General features: G+C 48.1%; 1 protein-coding gene across 2 annotated transcripts in view; it reads right to left on the bottom strand.

The window, feature by feature from the left end:
* The window catches only part of ILKAP (ILK associated serine/threonine phosphatase), a 165,637-nt gene extending 148,320 nt beyond the window's left edge, over positions 1–17,317 (bottom strand). The window contains exon 1 of one of the 2 annotated variants that reach the window (XM_063915800.1): positions 17,169–17,317. In XM_063915800.1, the coding sequence (XP_063771870.1) occupies positions 17,169–17,277 (109 nt within the window). In that variant the 5' untranslated portion in view covers positions 17,278–17,317. Of the gene's footprint in view, positions 1–16,165; positions 16,572–17,168 lie in introns of those variants that run through there. The other variant, XM_063915797.1, reaches the window with a different exon arrangement.
* Positions 17,318–18,061: the final 744 nt, after the last annotated feature.

Below are 18,061 nucleotides of genomic sequence, written 5' to 3'. Positions count from 1 at the left end.
TATTCAGTTTTGTAAGAGTTATCGGCCTCATGAATCCCACAGGTTTAGGGCCAAATCCTGGTCAGCTCCTAGTCAGCCAGATTCAAGAACTTACTCAGATGTTTCAGGATCTTTCCCTTCGGGTGAAGTCGCAGGAAGATCTTTTACGAACTTCCCCGAGGGTAGTCCCTGAACCAAAAATGCACTTGCCTGACCGTTTTTCTGGTGATAGGAAGGAGTTTTTTAATTTTAAAGAATCCTGTAAACTTTATTTTCGTTTAAGACCGATCTCCTCAGGTACTGAATCTCAGCGGGTCGGAATTATTATTTCTTTGCTCCAGCGAGATCCTCAGACCTGGGCATTCGGTTTAAAAGTAGAGGATCCGGCGTTGTCATCAGTAGACGCCTTTTTTGGGTCTTTAGGGCTTTTGTATGATGACCCTGATAGAGAGGCATCCGCTGAGAGTCAGTTACGCACTCTCAGACAGGGTAGAAATCCTGCAGAAGTTTTTTGTACAGAGTTTCGCCGTTGGTCGAACGACTGTGGCTGGAATGACCCAGCCCTGCGCAGTCAGTTTCGCCGCGGCTTATCAGAGTCTATAAAAGACAGTCTGCTTCAGTATCCCGCTCCTGAGACTCTCGATAAACTCATGGAGCTTTCTATTAAGATTGATCGTCGTCTCAGAGAGCGGAGGGCTGAAAAAGGAGCACCTGTCAGGTCTACTCCATGTGTATTTTCCATTCCTGAGGACGTAGAGAAGCCCATGCAGATGGGTCTCTCCCGGCTGTCTCCAGAAGAAAGAGCCAGAAGGCAAAACTCTGGTCTTTGTTTGTACTGTGGGGGTAAGGGACATTTTGCCCGTAATTGTCCGATCAAGTCAGGAAAATGCCTCGACCAAGTGAATTGTGAGGGGGTTCACTTTGGTCTGCAGCTTATCTCCTCGAAGAACTCCCTTTTAGTCCCAGCTAAAGTTTCCTTTGGCAGCCTCTGTTCCTCGGTGTCGGCTTTTGTTGACAGTGGAGCTGCAGGGAACTTTATGGACTTAACGTGGGCCAAGGCCTTAGGTATTCCTCAGTTAGCCTTGGGTAGGTGTATCACCATGCATGGTTTAGATGGGAGTCCCTTGTCCAATGGGGTTATTTCCCTCTGTACACCCCCTGTACTACTTACGGTAGGAGCTCTTCATTCCGAAAAAATCGAGTTTTTCCTTACCCATTGCCCAGCAGTTCCAGTGGTTCTGGGTCACCCTTGGCTGGCCTTTCATAATCCCACCATTGATTGGCAGTCGGGGGAGATTTCACAATGGGGTACCATCTGTAATAAGGAATGTATTACGTTTCCCGTCAGAATAGCTGCTGCCATTCCCGAACTCATTCCCGTGGAATACCAGGACTTTGTTGATGTGTTTTCCAAGGGCAATGCAGACATTCTGCCTCCCCATCGGCCTTATGATTGTGCTATTGAGCTAATTCCTGGTGCCACATTGCCAAAGGGAAGGTTATATGCATTATCCGGGCCAGAAACTGCGGCCATGAATGAGTATGTTAAGGAGAGCATAGGGAAAGGATTTATCAGGCCATCTAAATCCCCTTTAAGTGCAGGCTTCTTCTTTGTGGAGAAAAAAGACGGATCACTCAGACCTTGCATTGACTTTAGAGCCCTGAATAAGATCTCAGTTAAAAATACTTACCCTCTGCCGCTGATTTCTGTCCTCTTTGATCAGCTGCGTTCGGCTGTGATTTTTTCTAAAATTGACCTGAGGGGAGCGTATAACCTCATCCGAATCAAGTCGGGAGATGAGTGGAAGACGGCTTTCAGTACTCAGTCGGGTCACTACGAGTATCTGGTGATGCCGTTCGGCTTGTCTAACGCTCCGGCAGTATTCCAGGATCTCATTAACGATGTGCTCCGTGATTTTCTAGGAAGATTCGTGGTCGTTTACTTAGACGACATCCTGATCTATTCTGAATCAATTGAACAACATGTTACCCAGGTGCGTCAGGTTCTTCAAAAATTACGTGAAAATCATCTATATGCCAAGCTGGAGAAGTGCGAGTTTCATGTCACGGAGGTATCCTTTTTAGGGTACATTATTTCCCCTCGGGGATTCTGCATGGAACCTAAGAAGCTCCAAGCCATCCTTAGCTGGGCGCAACCCACCAACTTAAAAGCAATTCAGCGCTTTTTAGGGTTTGCAAATTATTATAGAAAATCTATTCATTCTTTTTCCGACCTGGTTGCTCCCATTGTTGCACTGACTAAGAAGGGAGCGGATCCTACCAACTGGTCACATGAAGCCGAGTTATCCTTTCAGGCCTTGAAGCAAGCTTTTGTCTCAGCTCCAGTCCTCAGACATCCCAACCCAGAATTGCCCTTCATTGTTGAGGTTGATGCCTCGGAGGTTGGAGTGGGGGCTATCCTATCTCAGAAGGATCCGGACACTCTGGAACTACATCCTTGTGCCTTTATGTCCAGGAAATTCTCATCCGCTGAATCCAACTACGATGTTGGTAACCGGGAGTTACTGGCTATTAAATGGGCTTTCGAGGAGTGGAGGCATTGGCTTGAGGGAGCAACACATACCATTTCAGTATTGACTGACCATAAGAATCTGCAATACATCGAATCAGCTAAGCGGCTGAATGCCCGGCAGGCTCGTTGGGCTTTGTTCTTTACTCGTTTCAAATTTATTATAACTTTCAGGCCAGGTTCCAAGAATACCAAGGCAGATGCTCTGTCACGCAGTTTTCTTCCGGTTCATGATAACAGTCCTGTTACTCCCATACTTCCATCTTCAGTCATTTGGGCAGGCCTCACACAAGATTTATTTACCCAGTTAAAACAGCTTCAACACCAAGCTCCTGGAAATACTCCTGCTGGTCGTCTTTACGTCCCTGAGTTCTTGAGAGCAACTGTTTTGACTGAGTTCCATGATAACAAAGTTTCCGGGCATCCGGGGATCTCTAAGACATTGGAGTTAGTCTCCCGCTCAGTATGGTGGCCTGGTCTTTCTAAAGACGTTAAGGAGTTTGTTTCTTCATGTCAGGTTTGTGCACAGCATAAGGTTCCCCGTTCCTTGCCTATCGGGCAACTTATGCCCTTGAATGTCCCTCTCAGGCCATGGTCTCATATTTCCATGGATTTTGTGGTGGACCTTCCCCTTTCAGCTGGGTGCAGAGTCATTTGGGTGGTAGTAGACCGTTTTAGCAAGATGGCTCATTTCATTGCCCTTCCCCGACTGCCATCTACCCAAGGATTGGCAGTGTTGTTTCTCCGCCATGTTTTCAGACTTCATGGGTTGCCCACTGATATTGTTTCTGATCGGGGTCCACAATTCATTGCACAATTCTGGAAGTGTTTCTGTGCTTCATTAAAGATGAGATTATCATTAACATCTGGTTACCACCCACAGTCCAACGGGCAAACCGAGCGAGTTAACCAATCATTGAAACAGTATTTGCGTTTGTATTCAGCTAAACTCCAGAATGATTGGTCCGAGTTTCTTCCATTGGCGGAGTTTGCTTACAATAATTCTTGTCATTCCTCCACCAACGTGTCTCCATTCTTTTCAGTTTTTGGTTTTCACCCCAGAGCTAATTCTTTTTTTCAACATTCCTCAGTTTCCTCGCTAACCTTAACCTCCCATCTCAGAGCCATTTGGAAAAAAGTGCACCTTGCTCTCAGAAAAGCGGCCTTTCGAGAGAAAAATTTTTCTGACCGGCTCCGACGTCCTTGCAGTTTTAAGGTGGGAGATAGGGTATGGTTGTCGACTCGTAACATTACACTTCGACAATCTTCAGCTAGGTTGGGACCCAAATTTATTGGACCATTTCATATCATTAAAAAAGTTAACCCAGTTGCTTTCCGGTTACGTTTACCAAAATCTCTTCGGATTGGTAATACGTTTCATTGCTCCCTGTTGAAGCCATACATTTCTTCCAATAAATTTCCTCGGAAGATCTCTCAGGGAAGATCTCCAGTGGATGTACAGGGGCAACAGGAGTTCCTGGTGGAGAAGGTTCTCGATTCCAAGTTGTCCAGGGGCCGGCTCTATTTTCTGGTTCACTGGAGAGGTTATGGTCCAGAGGAAAGGTCCTGGGTCCTTGATAAGGATCTTCATGCCCCAAGGCTCAAGAGGGCATTTTTTCGGGAGTTTCCTTGGAAGCCTGGCTTTAGGGGTTCCTTGACCCCTCCTCAAGGGGGGGGTACTGTTAGGCGCCGGGGTCCGCTCGTCGGTGCGGCCCGGCGCCTAGCAACCAGGGACGCCATACGCGAACAGCCGCCGGCTCCCTGGCAACGCTGGACGCCGGGCGCGCTGAGCCTCACGGACCCTAGCAACGGGGACGCCACTGGCGGACCGTGTTCCCCGTTGCTAGGCTTTAAGGGTTAATGTTTTCTCCTGCTCTCTGGCCGGGCAGCAAGGCAGCTGCACGGCATTTATTCTAATCAGCCTTTTGGCAGCTGATTGGAGGACTCCTTGTTAAATACACTCCCAGGGCTTCTCACAGACGCCGGTAATAGCTTCCTGCATGCTGTCTTTGTTTGCTGAGAGTCTGTTCCAGTCTTGCGGTATCCGGTCATTCCAGTATTGGAAGCTCTGAACTCGGAAGTTTGTCATCTAATTCCTGGAGTCCTGACTAATCACCTTATAACATCCAGTGGTGTTCGTGAGTCACGGCCTTGCCGTGTGTTGCGGCTTGTCCGCTTTATTATTTATTATTTATGTTTTGGTGCATTTTGCGGAGGGTTCCGCTTCCACAGGTCCACTCTGGTATCCGGCGGTGCCGGGTAGGAGTATTGGACAAGTGGATTTTGGTTGTCCTTTTCCCTGGCGGGTTTCCGCACATACTTTAGGTTTTGTCAGTTAGCTTGTAGCCCCTGGCCTGGTTGTTTAGTCAGAGGGCCCCTTGTTATCACCCTGTCTCGGATTTCCCTTTGTCTCCCATTAAGACCTGAGGGGGCATCGGAGTTGGGCAGACATAATCCGCCCTTCAAACGCGGCTGCCATGGGCTCAAGCAACCATAGTCTCGCAGGGGATTTCTGACAGCACGGGCGAGACAACGGAGTTAGGGCGCAAGGGGCTATTTTCCATTCCCGCTCCCATAACCAGCATTCCCTTCCAGTACTCTGACCATTGCCATGAGATCTCCTCCGGTCAGGAGTACTGGAATCATAACACCAGCAGCAACAACAGCAGCGCCAGCAGCAGTAGGCGTTACACTCAAGGATGCATCGGAGGAATCCCAGGCAGGAGAGGACTCATCAGACTTGCCAGTGACATGGCCTGCAGGACTATTGGCTTTCCTGGGTAAGGAGGAAATTGACACTGAGGGAGTTGGTGGTGTGGTTTGCAGGAGCTTGGTTACAAGAGGAAGGGATTTAGTGGTCAGTGGACTGCTTCCGCTGTCATCCAAAGTTTTTGAACTTGTCACTGACTTATGATGAATGCACTGCAAGTGACGTATAAGGGAGGATGTTCCGAGGTGGTTAACGTCCTTACCCCTACTTATTACAGCTTGACAAAGGCAACACACGGCTTGACACCTGTTGTCCGCATTTGTGTTGAAATAATTCCACACCGAAGAGCTGATTTTTTTTGTATTTTGACCAGGCATGTCAATGGCCATATTCGTCCCACGGACAACAGGTGTCTCCCCGGGTGCCTGACTTAAACAAACCACCTCACCATCAGAATCCTCCTTGTCAATTTCCTCCCCAGCGCCAGCAACACCCATATCCTCATCCTGGTGTACTTCAACAGTGACATCTTCAATTTGACTATCAGGAACTGGACTGCGGGTGCTCCTTCCATCACTTGCAGGGGGCGTGCAAATGGTGGAAGGCGCAAGCTCTTCCCGTCCAGTGTTGGGAAGGTCAGGCATTGCAACCGACACAATTGGACTCTCCTTGGGGATTTGTGATTTAGAAAAACGCACAGTTCTTTGCTGTGCTTTTGCCAGCTTAAGTCTTTTCATTTTTCTTGCGAGAGGATGAGTGCTTCCATCCTCATGTGATTCTGAACCACTAGCCATGAACATAGGCCAGGGCCTCAGCCGTTCCTTGCAACTCCGTGTCGTAAATGGCATATTGGCAAGTTTACGCTTCTCATCAGACGCTTTCAATTTTGATTTTTGGGTCATTTTACTGAACTTTTGTTTTTTGGATTTTACATGCTCTCTACTATGACATTGGGCATCGGCCTTGGCAGACGACGTTGATGGCATTTCATCGTCTCGGCCATGACTAGTGGCAGCAGCTTCAGCACGAAGTGGAAGTGGATCTTGATCTTTCCCTATTTTAACCTCCACATTTTTGTTCTCCATTTTTTAATGTGTGGAATTATATGCCAGTATCAATAGCAATGGCCTACTACTATATATACTGCGCACAACTAAAATGCACCACAGGTATAGAATGTAGATGGATAGTATACTTAATGACGACACAGAGGTAGGTACAGCAGTGGCCTTCCGTACCATACTGCTATATATACTGGTGGTCACTGTGTCAGCAAACTGCAAAACTAAAATTCACCACAGGTATAGAATGTAGATGTATAGTATACTTAATGACGACACAGAGGTAGGTATAGCAGTGGCCTTCCGTACCGTACTGCTATATATACTGGTGGTCACTGTGTCAGCAAACTGCAAAACTAAAATGCACCACAGGTATAGAATGTAGATGGATAGTATACTTAATGATGACACAGAGGTAGGTACAGCAGTGGCCTTCCGTACCGTACTGCTATATATACTGGTGGTCACTGTGTCAGCAAACTGCAAAACTAAAATGCACCACAGGTATAGAATGTAGATGGATAGTATACTTAATGACGACACAGAGGTAGGTACAGCAGTGGCCTTCCGTACCGTACTGCTATATATAGTATACTGGTGGTCACTGTGTCAGCAAACTGCGAAACTAAAATGCACCACAGGTATAGAATGTAGATGGATAGTATACTTCATGACGACACAGAGGTAGGTACAGCAGTGGCCTTCTGTTCCGTACTGCTATATATACTGGTGGTCACTGTGTCAGCAAACTGCAAAACTAAAATGCACCACAGGTATAGAATGTAGATGGATAGTATACTTAATGATGACACAGAGGTAGGTACAGCAGTGGCCTTCCGTACCATACTGCTATATATACTGGTGGTCACTGTGTCAGCAAACTGCAAAACTAAAATGCACCACAGGTATAAAATGTAGATGGATAGTATACTTAATGACGGCACAGAGGTAGGTATAGCAGTGGCCTTCCGTACCGTACTGCTATATATACTGGTGGTCACTGTGTCAGCAAACTGCAAAACTAAAATGCACCACAGGTATAGAATGTAGATGGATAGTATACTTAATGATGACACAGAGGTAGGTACAGCAGTGGCCTTCCGTACCGTACTGCTATATATACTGGTGGTCACTGTGTCAGCAAACTGCAAAACTAAAATGCACCACAGGTATAGAATGTAGATGGATAGTATACTTAATGACGACACAGAGGTAGGTACAGCAGTGGCCTTCCGTACCGTACTGCTATATATACTGGTGGTCACTGTGTCAGCAAACTGCAAAACTAAAATGCACCACAGGTATAGAATGTAGATGGATAGTATACTTAATGACGATACAGAGGTAGGTACAGCAGTGGCCTTCCGTACCGTACTGCTATATATACTGGTGGTCACTGTGTCAGCAAACTGCACAACTGAAATGCACCACAGGTATAGAATCTAGATGGATAGTATATTTGACGACACAGAGGTAGGTACAGCAGTGGCCTACTGTACCGTAATGCTATATATTATATACTGGTGGTCACTGGTCAGCAAAACTCTGCACTGTACTCCTCCTATATAATATTATACTGGTGGTCACTGTGTCAGCAAACTGCAAAACTAAAATGCACCACAGGTATAGAATGTAGATGGATAGTATACTTAATGACGACACAGAGGTAGGTACAGCAGTGGCCTTCCGTACCGTACTGCTATATATAGTATACTGGTGGTCACTGTGTCAGCAAACTGCGAAACTAAAATGCACCACAGGTATAGAATGTAGATGGATAGTATACTTCATGACGACACAGAGGTAGGTACAGCAGTGGCCTTCTATTCCGTACTGCTATATATACTGGTGGTCACTGTGTCAGCAAACTGCAAAACTAAAATGCACCACAGGTATAGAATGTAGATGGATAGTATACTTAATGATGACACAGAGGTAGGTACAGCAGTGGCCTTCCGTACCATACTGCTATATATACTGGTGGTCACTGTGTCAGCAAACTGCAAAACTAAAATGCACCACAGGTATAAAATGTAGATGGATAGTATACTTAATGACGGCACAGAGGTAGGTATAGCAGTGGCCTTCCGTACCGTACTGCTATATATACTGGTGGTCACTGTGTCAGCAAACTGCAAAACTAAAATGCACCACAGGTATAGAATGTAGATGGATAGTATACTTAATGATGACACAGAGGTAGGTACAGCAGTGGCCTTCCGTACCGTACTGCTATATATACTGGTGGTCACTGTGTCAGCAAACTGCAAAACTAAAATGCACCACAGGTATAGAATGTAGATGGATAGTATACTTAATGACGACACAGAGGTAGGTACAGCAGTGGCCTTCCGTACCGTACTGCTATATATACTGGTGGTCACTGTGTCAGCAAACTGCAAAACTAAAATGCACCACAGGTATAGAATGTAGATGGATAGTATACTTAATGACGATACAGAGGTAGGTACAGCAGTGGCCTTCCGTACCGTACTGCTATATATACCGGTGGTCACTGTGTCAGCAAACTGCACAACTGAAATGCACCACAGGTATAGAATCTAGATGGATAGTATATTTGACGACACAGAGGTAGGTACAGCAGTGGCCTACTGTACCGTAATGCTATATATTATATACTGGTGGTCACTGGTCAGCAAAACTCTGCACTGTACTCCTCCTATATAATATTATACTGGTGGTCCCCGGTCCCCAGTCCCCACAATAAAGCAGCACACTGAGCACAGATATGGAGTGTTTTTCAGGCAGACAATGTATACTGGTGGTCACTGTCAGCAAAACTCTGCACTGTACTCCTGCTATATAATACAGCTGCTCCACAGTCCCCACAATTAAGCAGTGTGAGCACAGATATATGCAGCACACTGAGCACAGATAAGGAGCGTTTTTTTCAGGCAGAGAACGGATAAAACTGGTGGTCACTGATCAGCAAAACTCTGCACTGTACTCCTCCTATATTATACAGCTGCTCCCCAGTCCTCCCCACAATTAAGCAATAAAGCACAATCAAGTTCAACAATAACGGAGAGGACGACAGCCACGTCCTCTCCCTAACATTTCCAATGTACGAGTGAAAATGGCGGCGACGCGCGGCTGCTTATATAGAATCCGAATCTCGCGAGAATCCGACAGCGGGATGATGACGTTCGGGCGCGCTCGGGTTAACCGAGCCATACGGGAGAATCCGAGTATGCCTCTGACCCGTGTAAAATGGGTGAAGTTCGGGGGGGTTCGGTTTCCGAGAATCCGAACCCGCTCATCACTACTTATGACACCCTTTTTACTTTCTATATTTGATGTCCTCTGCTGTAATGTTTTGATTGTGATTTTGCTCTTGTAGGGTGGGTTTTTCTCCCTTTGTCGGTACTATTTTTACCTGTTGTGGACTATGTTTCCTTATTTGCTATGCCGTACATACCTGTGTCATTTGTATACTTTGTTATGCCATTCTTATCAATAAATATATATTTAAAAGAAAACCATGTATGTAATGTGTGTAAATTTTTGCAATGCCAAATGTTTTTAGCTCCTCATGTATAGAACTTGTGGATAGGGGTGAGGGGACCAGGCGTTCCCGATATTACTCTTAGGTGGTCCGGATCACTCAGTCAGCCTGAGCACGGGCGGTGATCTTCCGGTAGGAGTGCGGGAGTACAGTGTCTCGATGTCCCTATCTATCTCCTATAGGGGAGGGGGACCTTGGACTGCACAGTGCACACCCTAATTACAAATATAATGAGAGGTGCTATCATGCTGAGACTTGTAGTTCCACAAAGAAAGACAGACAACATATAATACCGATGAACACTCTATAGTACCAAGCACTGCTAATCAGAATAATTATAATAATAACTAGCTGAAGTACCCAGCGTTGCCCGGGTTTAGATCTTCATGTTACTAAGTTATCAATGAGTTGGATGTAACTGTCAACATATTAAAAATAAGTAGCAGCTCTTCCAACACACCCATGAGGTGGCCGCTCAGTATCGTTTTTGTTTTTGGGGTGTCGCCAGTAGCGCTAATCCCCATATATGTATTTTTGTGTTTTTATTTTTGTGTATTTTTTGTTTTGTATATGCAGAAGTGTATTTTGTACATTTATGTGTATGTTTTCTGTTTTGTTTTCAAGAAGTTTATTTGTGTTTTTTTCTTTATTTTTGTGTATTTTTTTGTTTTGTATTTGCAGATGTGTATTTTTTGTGTTTTTTCTTAATTCTCGTTTTTTTATTTTTGTTTTTTCAGATGTGTCAAGAAGTTTATTTTTGTGCTTTTCCTTTATTTTGTGTTTTTTTTTTTTTTTTGTATTTGCAGATGTTGATTTTTTTTGTTTTTTTCTTAATTATTTTTTGTTTGTTTTTTGTTTGCAGATGTGTTTGCATAAGACAAAACAACTATTACATACGACAAAACAAATGTAACCAAAAACTAGCTTTAGATGGGCCCGCCTTCTGGGCTGGGCTAATGCCCACCGGCTGGGCAGGGCTAGTGCCTGCCGGCTGGGCAGAGCTAGTGTCCGCTGGCTGGGCCGGACTGGGGTCCGCCTTCTGGGCCGGACTGGGGTCCGCCTTCTGGGCCGGACTTGGGTCCGCCTTCTTGGTTAGGCTTGGGCCTGAATTCTTGACTAGGCTTGGGCCTGCCTTCTTGGCCAGACTTGGGCCTGCTTTCTGGGCCGAGGTGGGGGCCAGCAACTTGGCCCGGCTGGGGTCCGGTGTCTTGACCCGTCTGGGAGCCAACGGCTGGTCTAGGCAAGGGCCCTTCAGTTTAGGTTGAGGTCCCGCCAGCTTGTTTGGACGAGGGCCTGCCAGCTTAGTCAGGCGCCTTGTCGCTGGTTCAGGTTTGTGCTGCACCACTGGTGGAGCTGGGCGCGGTGCTATGTACCTGTAGGGACACCATGATGGTAACTTGGCTACACCAGCTGTTGGCATCCTCTTGCTATGAGTACTTAACAAAATATGGCAGTAAACTGCCTGGGGGCTAATATATATATAGCCTCAGGGCCATGTGATAGATGACCATATATGGACATGAGATGAATGGCAAGTCCTGGGGCATGCCTGGGCATGTCTGAAGGTCTGATGGGCATGTAACTGTCATGTTGGGAGCTCTGATGGGCATGTCTTGGCATGTTGGGAGCACTGATGGGCATGTCTAAAGGTCTGAGGGGCATGTTGGGAGCATAGATGCCCATATATGGGCATCAGGGGTGTCAGAACATTTTTTGGTGGGGGGGGGGGCAAGATATAATTTCAGTTTGGCGCCCCTAAATCTCTCAATGTCGCCCCCTCTGTGTTATACCTCATAACAAAAATGGAGAGAGAGATGGAGAGAGACACACATGGAAAGAGATAAGAAGATGGAGAGAGAGAGAGACCTGGAGAAAGACACATGGAGAGAGAGAGAGATACATGTAGAGCAACATGAAGACAGAGAGAGAGGGGGGGGTATATCAGCAGCAGCAGAAATTGAGATGCCCGGGAGAGCAATTACATGGAGGTCTCCAGGAGGAGGCTCTATTGTTTCTTCGGCTAGGCAGCGGTTCTGCAGGGGCGCTTGTGGGCTCCCAGGCCGTGGGCAGTGGTCCGGCAAAAATTTGGTGGCCATTGGGTGAGTGGGGGAGGTTGGGGGGGGATGGATGGGAGGATAGGAAATTACAAGGCGGCTGATGCAGGATGGTGTGAGGCAGGGGCGTAAGTAGAACTTTGTGGTAGAGAAATCTTGAAAGGGCCCCCCTACCCCCACCGTTGTCACTACAATACCCCTTAGGGAAGCAGGAGAGAGAGAGAGAGAGAGAGAGAAAGCAAGTATCAGGGGGAGAGAGAGAAGCAAGAAAGAGAGGGAGGTCAGGGAAAGAGAGAAAGATGAGAGGTAGCATGTCAGGTAAAGATAGAGATTCAGGGAGAGAGAGAGTGAGTGTCAGGGGGTGAGGGAGAGACAGTGTCAGAGAGAGAGATAAAGACAATGTCAGGGGAAGAGAGAAATGGTGTCAGGGTGAGAGAGAGGGAGAAAGAGATAGTGTCAAAGAGAGGGGGAGAGAGACAGACAGTGCCAGGGAGAGAGAGACAGTGCCAGGGAAAGAGATATACACAGCATAAGAGAGAGAGAGAGCAAGGAAGGGAGTGAGGGAGCAGGGCTGTAAGCATAAATCTGGGGGCCCGGTAAATGGATATCTCTGAGGCCCCCACCAACCCCCTCAATACACTTGCGCAAATATATATAGTGTGTGTGTGTGTGTGTGTGTGTGTGTGTGTGTATATATATATATATATATACACATACACACTATATGGAGTCAGGCTCCACCGGGGGAGGCGGTTAGGTTTAGGCACTAAGGGTGAAGGGTTAGACTGTGGGGACACGGGGTTAGGATTAGGTAAAACCGGGGGGAGGTAAGGGTTAGGCACTAAGGGGAAGTTTAGGGTTAGGCTGCGGAAAGGGAGGGTTAGGGGTTAGGGGAGAGGGGCTAGCTTACTTAATAAATATAAATCTGTTAGGAAGTTGTCCATGGCCATGTGTAGCATGGGGTTAAAGGGCCCATCTATCAAAGTATATTTACGGCTATATATATATATATATATATATATATACACACACACACACACATATATACACACGTTTTCGGGGGTTACCCGCAAATATTAGGGATCTACTGAATGTATGAAGGCGGGATCTCAGCAGTTATCAGTGATACCTGCTGCGATCCCTCCATTGTCGCCCGCACCAGCATCCCTCACAGGTTTCTATGGGGAATGCGATGCTGCCTGGTTTACCAATATCCGGAATGCAAAGCATTCCCAATATTATTCCCAGCAGCTACTGCAATTCAGCCCATTGTAGCCTATGGGCTACACATCGTATTGCTGGCTCTGGAACCCTCCCCCGAAGCAACCTCTGTGCATGTGTGGTCTAAGCTGACCGTGCATGCGCAGATGTCCCGGCAGACACCACAGCACATCGCAGGTATGCTGCATTATACATTCAGGGAGGTAAGATCCCTCCCAGGTCGCATTCAACATGTGATACATGATAAATGGGCCCCTAAGAGTTGGTCTCCGCTGATAGAATTTATGTGCACTACATTTTCCAGCAGGGCAAGATAGAACTGCAGCTGCACTAAATCTTTATGACACCAGTGGTCGAAGTGGAAATTTTGAAGTGTGGGTATGGAAAAGTGAAGGCTGTTATTAAGCGCGCGCACTCCTGAAAAGGGGGCATGCCCTAAGTGTAGTGTACCACACCATATACCCCTTATACACATTATTCACCACAATAGTAGAACCCCTTATACTATCTAGTACTGGTGCTCCTTACACATTATGCCACATGGAATGAGCCAAAATTCACATTATGCCACATGGAATGAGCCAAAATTCACACAGAATGAGCCAAAATTCACATTATGCTACATGGAATGAGACAAAATTCACACAGAATGAGCCAAAATTCACATTATGCCTCATGGAATGAGACAAATTTCACATTTTTCCACACAGTATGAACCAAAATTCACACGGAATGAGCCAAAATGCACATTATGCCACACAGTATGAGCTGCAATTTAGGGACAGGGAGAGTGACCTAGGGACAGGGAGAGTGACAGCAGGGACAGGGAGATTGACAGCAGGAACATAGGGACAGGGAGAGTGACAGCAGGGGCATAGGGACAGGGAGAGTGACAGCAGGGACAGGGAGATTGGCAGCAGGAACATAGGGACAGGGTGATTGACAGCAGGGACACAGGGATAGGGAGAGAGACAGCAGGGACATAGGGACATGGAGAGTGACAGAGAGAGGGACAGCAATGACATACAGAAGGGAGAAAGGCAGCAGTGTAAAATTACCTAATCAGCAGCGGCGGTGTGGAGGAGGCTATGATTTGCGGCGTGGAGGATGAGGATGTTGTGGTCAGCAGCGGTGCAGAGCTGGCTGTGGTCGGTGGTGCGGAGGCTGTGGGCGGCTGTGCGGAGGAGGCTGTGCTGTGGGAGGTGGCGGTGCCGAGTAGGAGGCTGTGGTCATGAGTGCGAAACAGACAGAGGGCTAAATCAAATCTGCTACGGACCGGCAGACAATCAGGAGCGGCCGCGGCTGATTGGCTGCCGGTCGTGGCCGATTCAATAGCGCTGAATTTTAAATACTGCGACGGCGGTGGTCTCAGTCAGTGCTTGATGTGGCGGTATGCCATACCAGTGTATACCGGCCCACTTCGAGCACTAGATGACATTGTGCGTAACAATCAGCATAAGACCACACACAGAGCAAAAAGGGTGGGGGTACGAGAGGTTGAGCAGACATGGACAAGTCGTTTAGTGAAGTGGTAGGGGAAGGTCACTGCTGTCAGCTTGCTGCGTGTGGGCTGAATGCTGTCAGTCATGTCTCAGGGCAGCGTGACTTTGAGGCTATACCTTGGTGCAGGAGGATGGATTCCTGCTGTTCTTCTCCCCATCTCTGTAATTGTGGCGGGAGGGTGGCGGGAAAGCAGATAGATCGCTCTTGTGCGATGGATTTAAACTGTCCAGTCTCGGCATTGCCGCTGGGCGAGCTGCTGTGGCCAGCAAGTGTCCTGACGTGATGTGCCCTCTCATGCAGGTAGCATCAACACACACTGCTGTCATGTCAGGAGGTGATTCTCCTGCTGGGCTCAGGGATGATCTGCTGCGTGGCGTAGAAACAGCATGGAAGGGCTGGAGCAGGACCAGACCAGGTGACAATGTAACGGGGAAGAAATGGCCGGTGAGGCGCAACTACATTTTTTTTTTTGTTAAACTTAATTGGCTTAATTAAAAAAGTAGGACTAAGCACTCGGGCCCCCGTTTTTTGTTCCCCTATTCCTCAGGGCCCCTCTGAACTGTGGGGCCTTGCAAGGGTGTATCTAGGGGTCCGAGCACCCCTGGCAAAGTAAAGGACTGGCACCCCCACCCCATATTTAAAATATGGAAGTCCAGTGTGCCAAAAAAAGGGCATGACCACACAATAGTAACCCCAATTAGGGAGGTTAGCTTTAGACAGGAGAAGAGGGGTTAGGGTGTAGGGACAGGAAAGGTTAGGGTTAGGTACCGGGGAGGGGGGATTCGGGTTAGGCACCAAGCGGGGAGGGTTAGGGTAGGGGACAGGGGTAGTTTAGGGTGCTAACTACTGGGCTGTCGGGATTTTAATGGACGGGATGCCGATGTCGGTATTCTGACCATCAGCATCCCGTCTCTCAGCATTACATACTGAACCCAAACACAATTATACTACTCACGGTTATAGTATTCAATATATATCTCCAATTCATCTAAAGCTACAGGTGGGAGGCAGTCAATTGACCGCCTGCCGGGATCCCGGCGGTCAGGATCCCAACGCCGGAATCCCGACACCACCTGAAATACCGTCGGTCGGAGTTCTGACGGCCGGCTGGTTACACCTCTTGAATGGTGGTTCACTCAACCACCTGGAGGGGAATAGAAACCTGTGGCGACCAAAGATCGCCATCGGGCCCGAAGCGTGGCAAACACAGCGAGCCCGTGAGGGGACACGCTGCGCTCGCCGCTGGAATCCCGGCTGTCGGGCTCCTGACCGCCTGGATCTCGTACTTATCTCCTACAGGTATGTAATAACACACTAGCAGACAAAGCAGGAAACTAACCCTATTTTATAGTGTGGTTACCTGTGAGAACAGTACAGTGTCTACAGGGCAGGTACCCAGATGTCTGTCACACAGAAGACATGCTTAGCAATGTAGTGCCACTAGTCCCTTGTTAACTCTCTAGTGGCCCTCTCCTCAGTGCATCTTTTCTGTATCCCGGGTATAATAGTGACCCAGACCCCACCCGCCACCAGTTTCTCCCCACACACACATGCACAGTCCGAGCTCTACCCTCGGGTTACCTGCTCCTGGGAGTCGCCTGCTGCTCCTTTCCCTGGCTTTGAGCACCATCCGCCGCATTCCCTCAGCAGCTGCATGCATCACCAAGCATACACAAATCCCGTGTTGGTAGTGCAGCGTGGTGGTGGAGGAGCAAGCGCATAACCCAGGTGGCTTGGTTCTTCATCCAGGGTGGCATGCTTAACAGTATTCCGGCGCGGTACTTCAGTCCTCCGTATTGCGCAAGACTTCCGACTCCCGGAGCCTCGCGGGACAGCAGGCGGCCGCGTCACTGTGCATCTCAAATTGCGGTTGCCGGCCTAGCATTGGGGTGATGAGTAGCCACTGAGGGGACCTCGGAGCCGGCAAAGGAGGGACCAACCAGGCATCCCGGCAACGACCACAGAAGGCAGCAGCGGCAACCACTGTTCTTGTCTCCGGCACCACTCCGCAGTCCGCACTACAATCAAGTAATTCTGCAAAACTACAGCTCCCAGCAGCAATGGCTGCTGGGAGCTGTAGTTTTGCAGAATTACTTGATTGTAGTGCGGACTGCGGAGCGGTGCCGGAGACAAGAATAGTGGTTGACGCTACTGCCTTCTGTGGTCGTTGCCGGGCATCCCTGTGGGTGGGGGTCTGGGGACACAGTGAATCTACCCCCTGGCTGTGGGTGGCACCGCCAGGCGGCGCCCCTCCACAGCTGGCACCCCTGGAGAGTGCCATCCTGGCCAATAGGTAGATACGCCCCTGGGGCCTGATATAGTTGCCCCCTCCCTCTCACCGGGCCTGGAGGTAGACAGTGTAAAGACAGGGGGGAGAGAGAGAGAGGGGGAGAGGGAGAGATTAAGCCAGCCGGAGACACACTTCCAAAGTACAACAGAGCAGAGGTATTTTATGGGGGCGGGCACTTCACGGCATTAGGCCCCGCCCCCTAAATACCCGAAAATCGCGGCACTTTCACCGGGAGCCGGCCAGGGCAAGCAGGGTAGGGGCAGAGCAGGCCGGGTCAGGCTTGATATATCCCACCTGCTACATCCTCCGTTTCTGCAGGGGGGGTTTCCAGGCTGGGAGGAGGAAGTAGAGCCACTGCGGGAGGGGGCGGAGCCACTATGGAGGAGGGAGGAGGTGGCGCCATGGAGGAGTCCGGGACCACACAGTCAGATGAGGAATCAGGAGGAGGTGCTGCTGCTGCTGCACGCACGTCAGCTGTAAAGTGCAGCAGCGGTATTTCCGCTCCTCTACTTCAGTTAATAGGCGCCTCTCTCATTTTTGCGGGGGGCGAGCTGCCCCCTTGCCCCCCCCATTCCGACGCCCCTGATGGGCATGGTCACATGCTCATGTGAGAGATGGCCATATATGATCATAAGTTGAGCGAGGGGCCCTCTGACATCAGGCACCAGCTTCCTGCCCATATATGGGCATAGATAGACTGAACTCAGAGACTCCTGACATACTCCTGAAGGATTTGCAGTTGTATAATTGGAAAAATAAAATGAGCAGAAAAAAGTACTCACAGGTTACTGAGGGCCACTGTAATCTTTATTATTACAAAAAAAATACTTATTTTAGTTTAATGTTAAAAAACAACAAATAAACAAATAGACACGTGTACTAAAACATAGATATAAAATTCAGAAGAAAGCGATCCCATGTGAACAGACAATATAGCAAAACAACAGATACAGTATAAAACTGTAATGAACTAAGAGAGATTCTCTATGCATATAATCCTGCAGTCACAGTAACCTAATAAATAAATAATGGATATACCAATTTCTACATGGATGCATATTATAGGCCAGAAAGAGTATGGTCAGCAGCAGCAATTATTATTGGTAGAAAGCAATATAAAGTACAAAACCTGTGCGCTCTTACATAAAAGACACTCTACACTGAGTCACACAGCGACAATCTCAGGC

The sequence above is a fragment of the Pseudophryne corroboree genome, chromosome 4 (genome assembly GCF_028390025.1).
Source record: "Pseudophryne corroboree isolate aPseCor3 chromosome 4, aPseCor3.hap2, whole genome shotgun sequence".
Taxonomy (NCBI): domain Eukaryota; kingdom Metazoa; phylum Chordata; class Amphibia; order Anura; family Myobatrachidae; genus Pseudophryne; species Pseudophryne corroboree.
The sequence above is the reverse complement of the archived record's forward strand: the minus strand, read 5'-3'. Positions and strand labels throughout refer to the sequence as shown.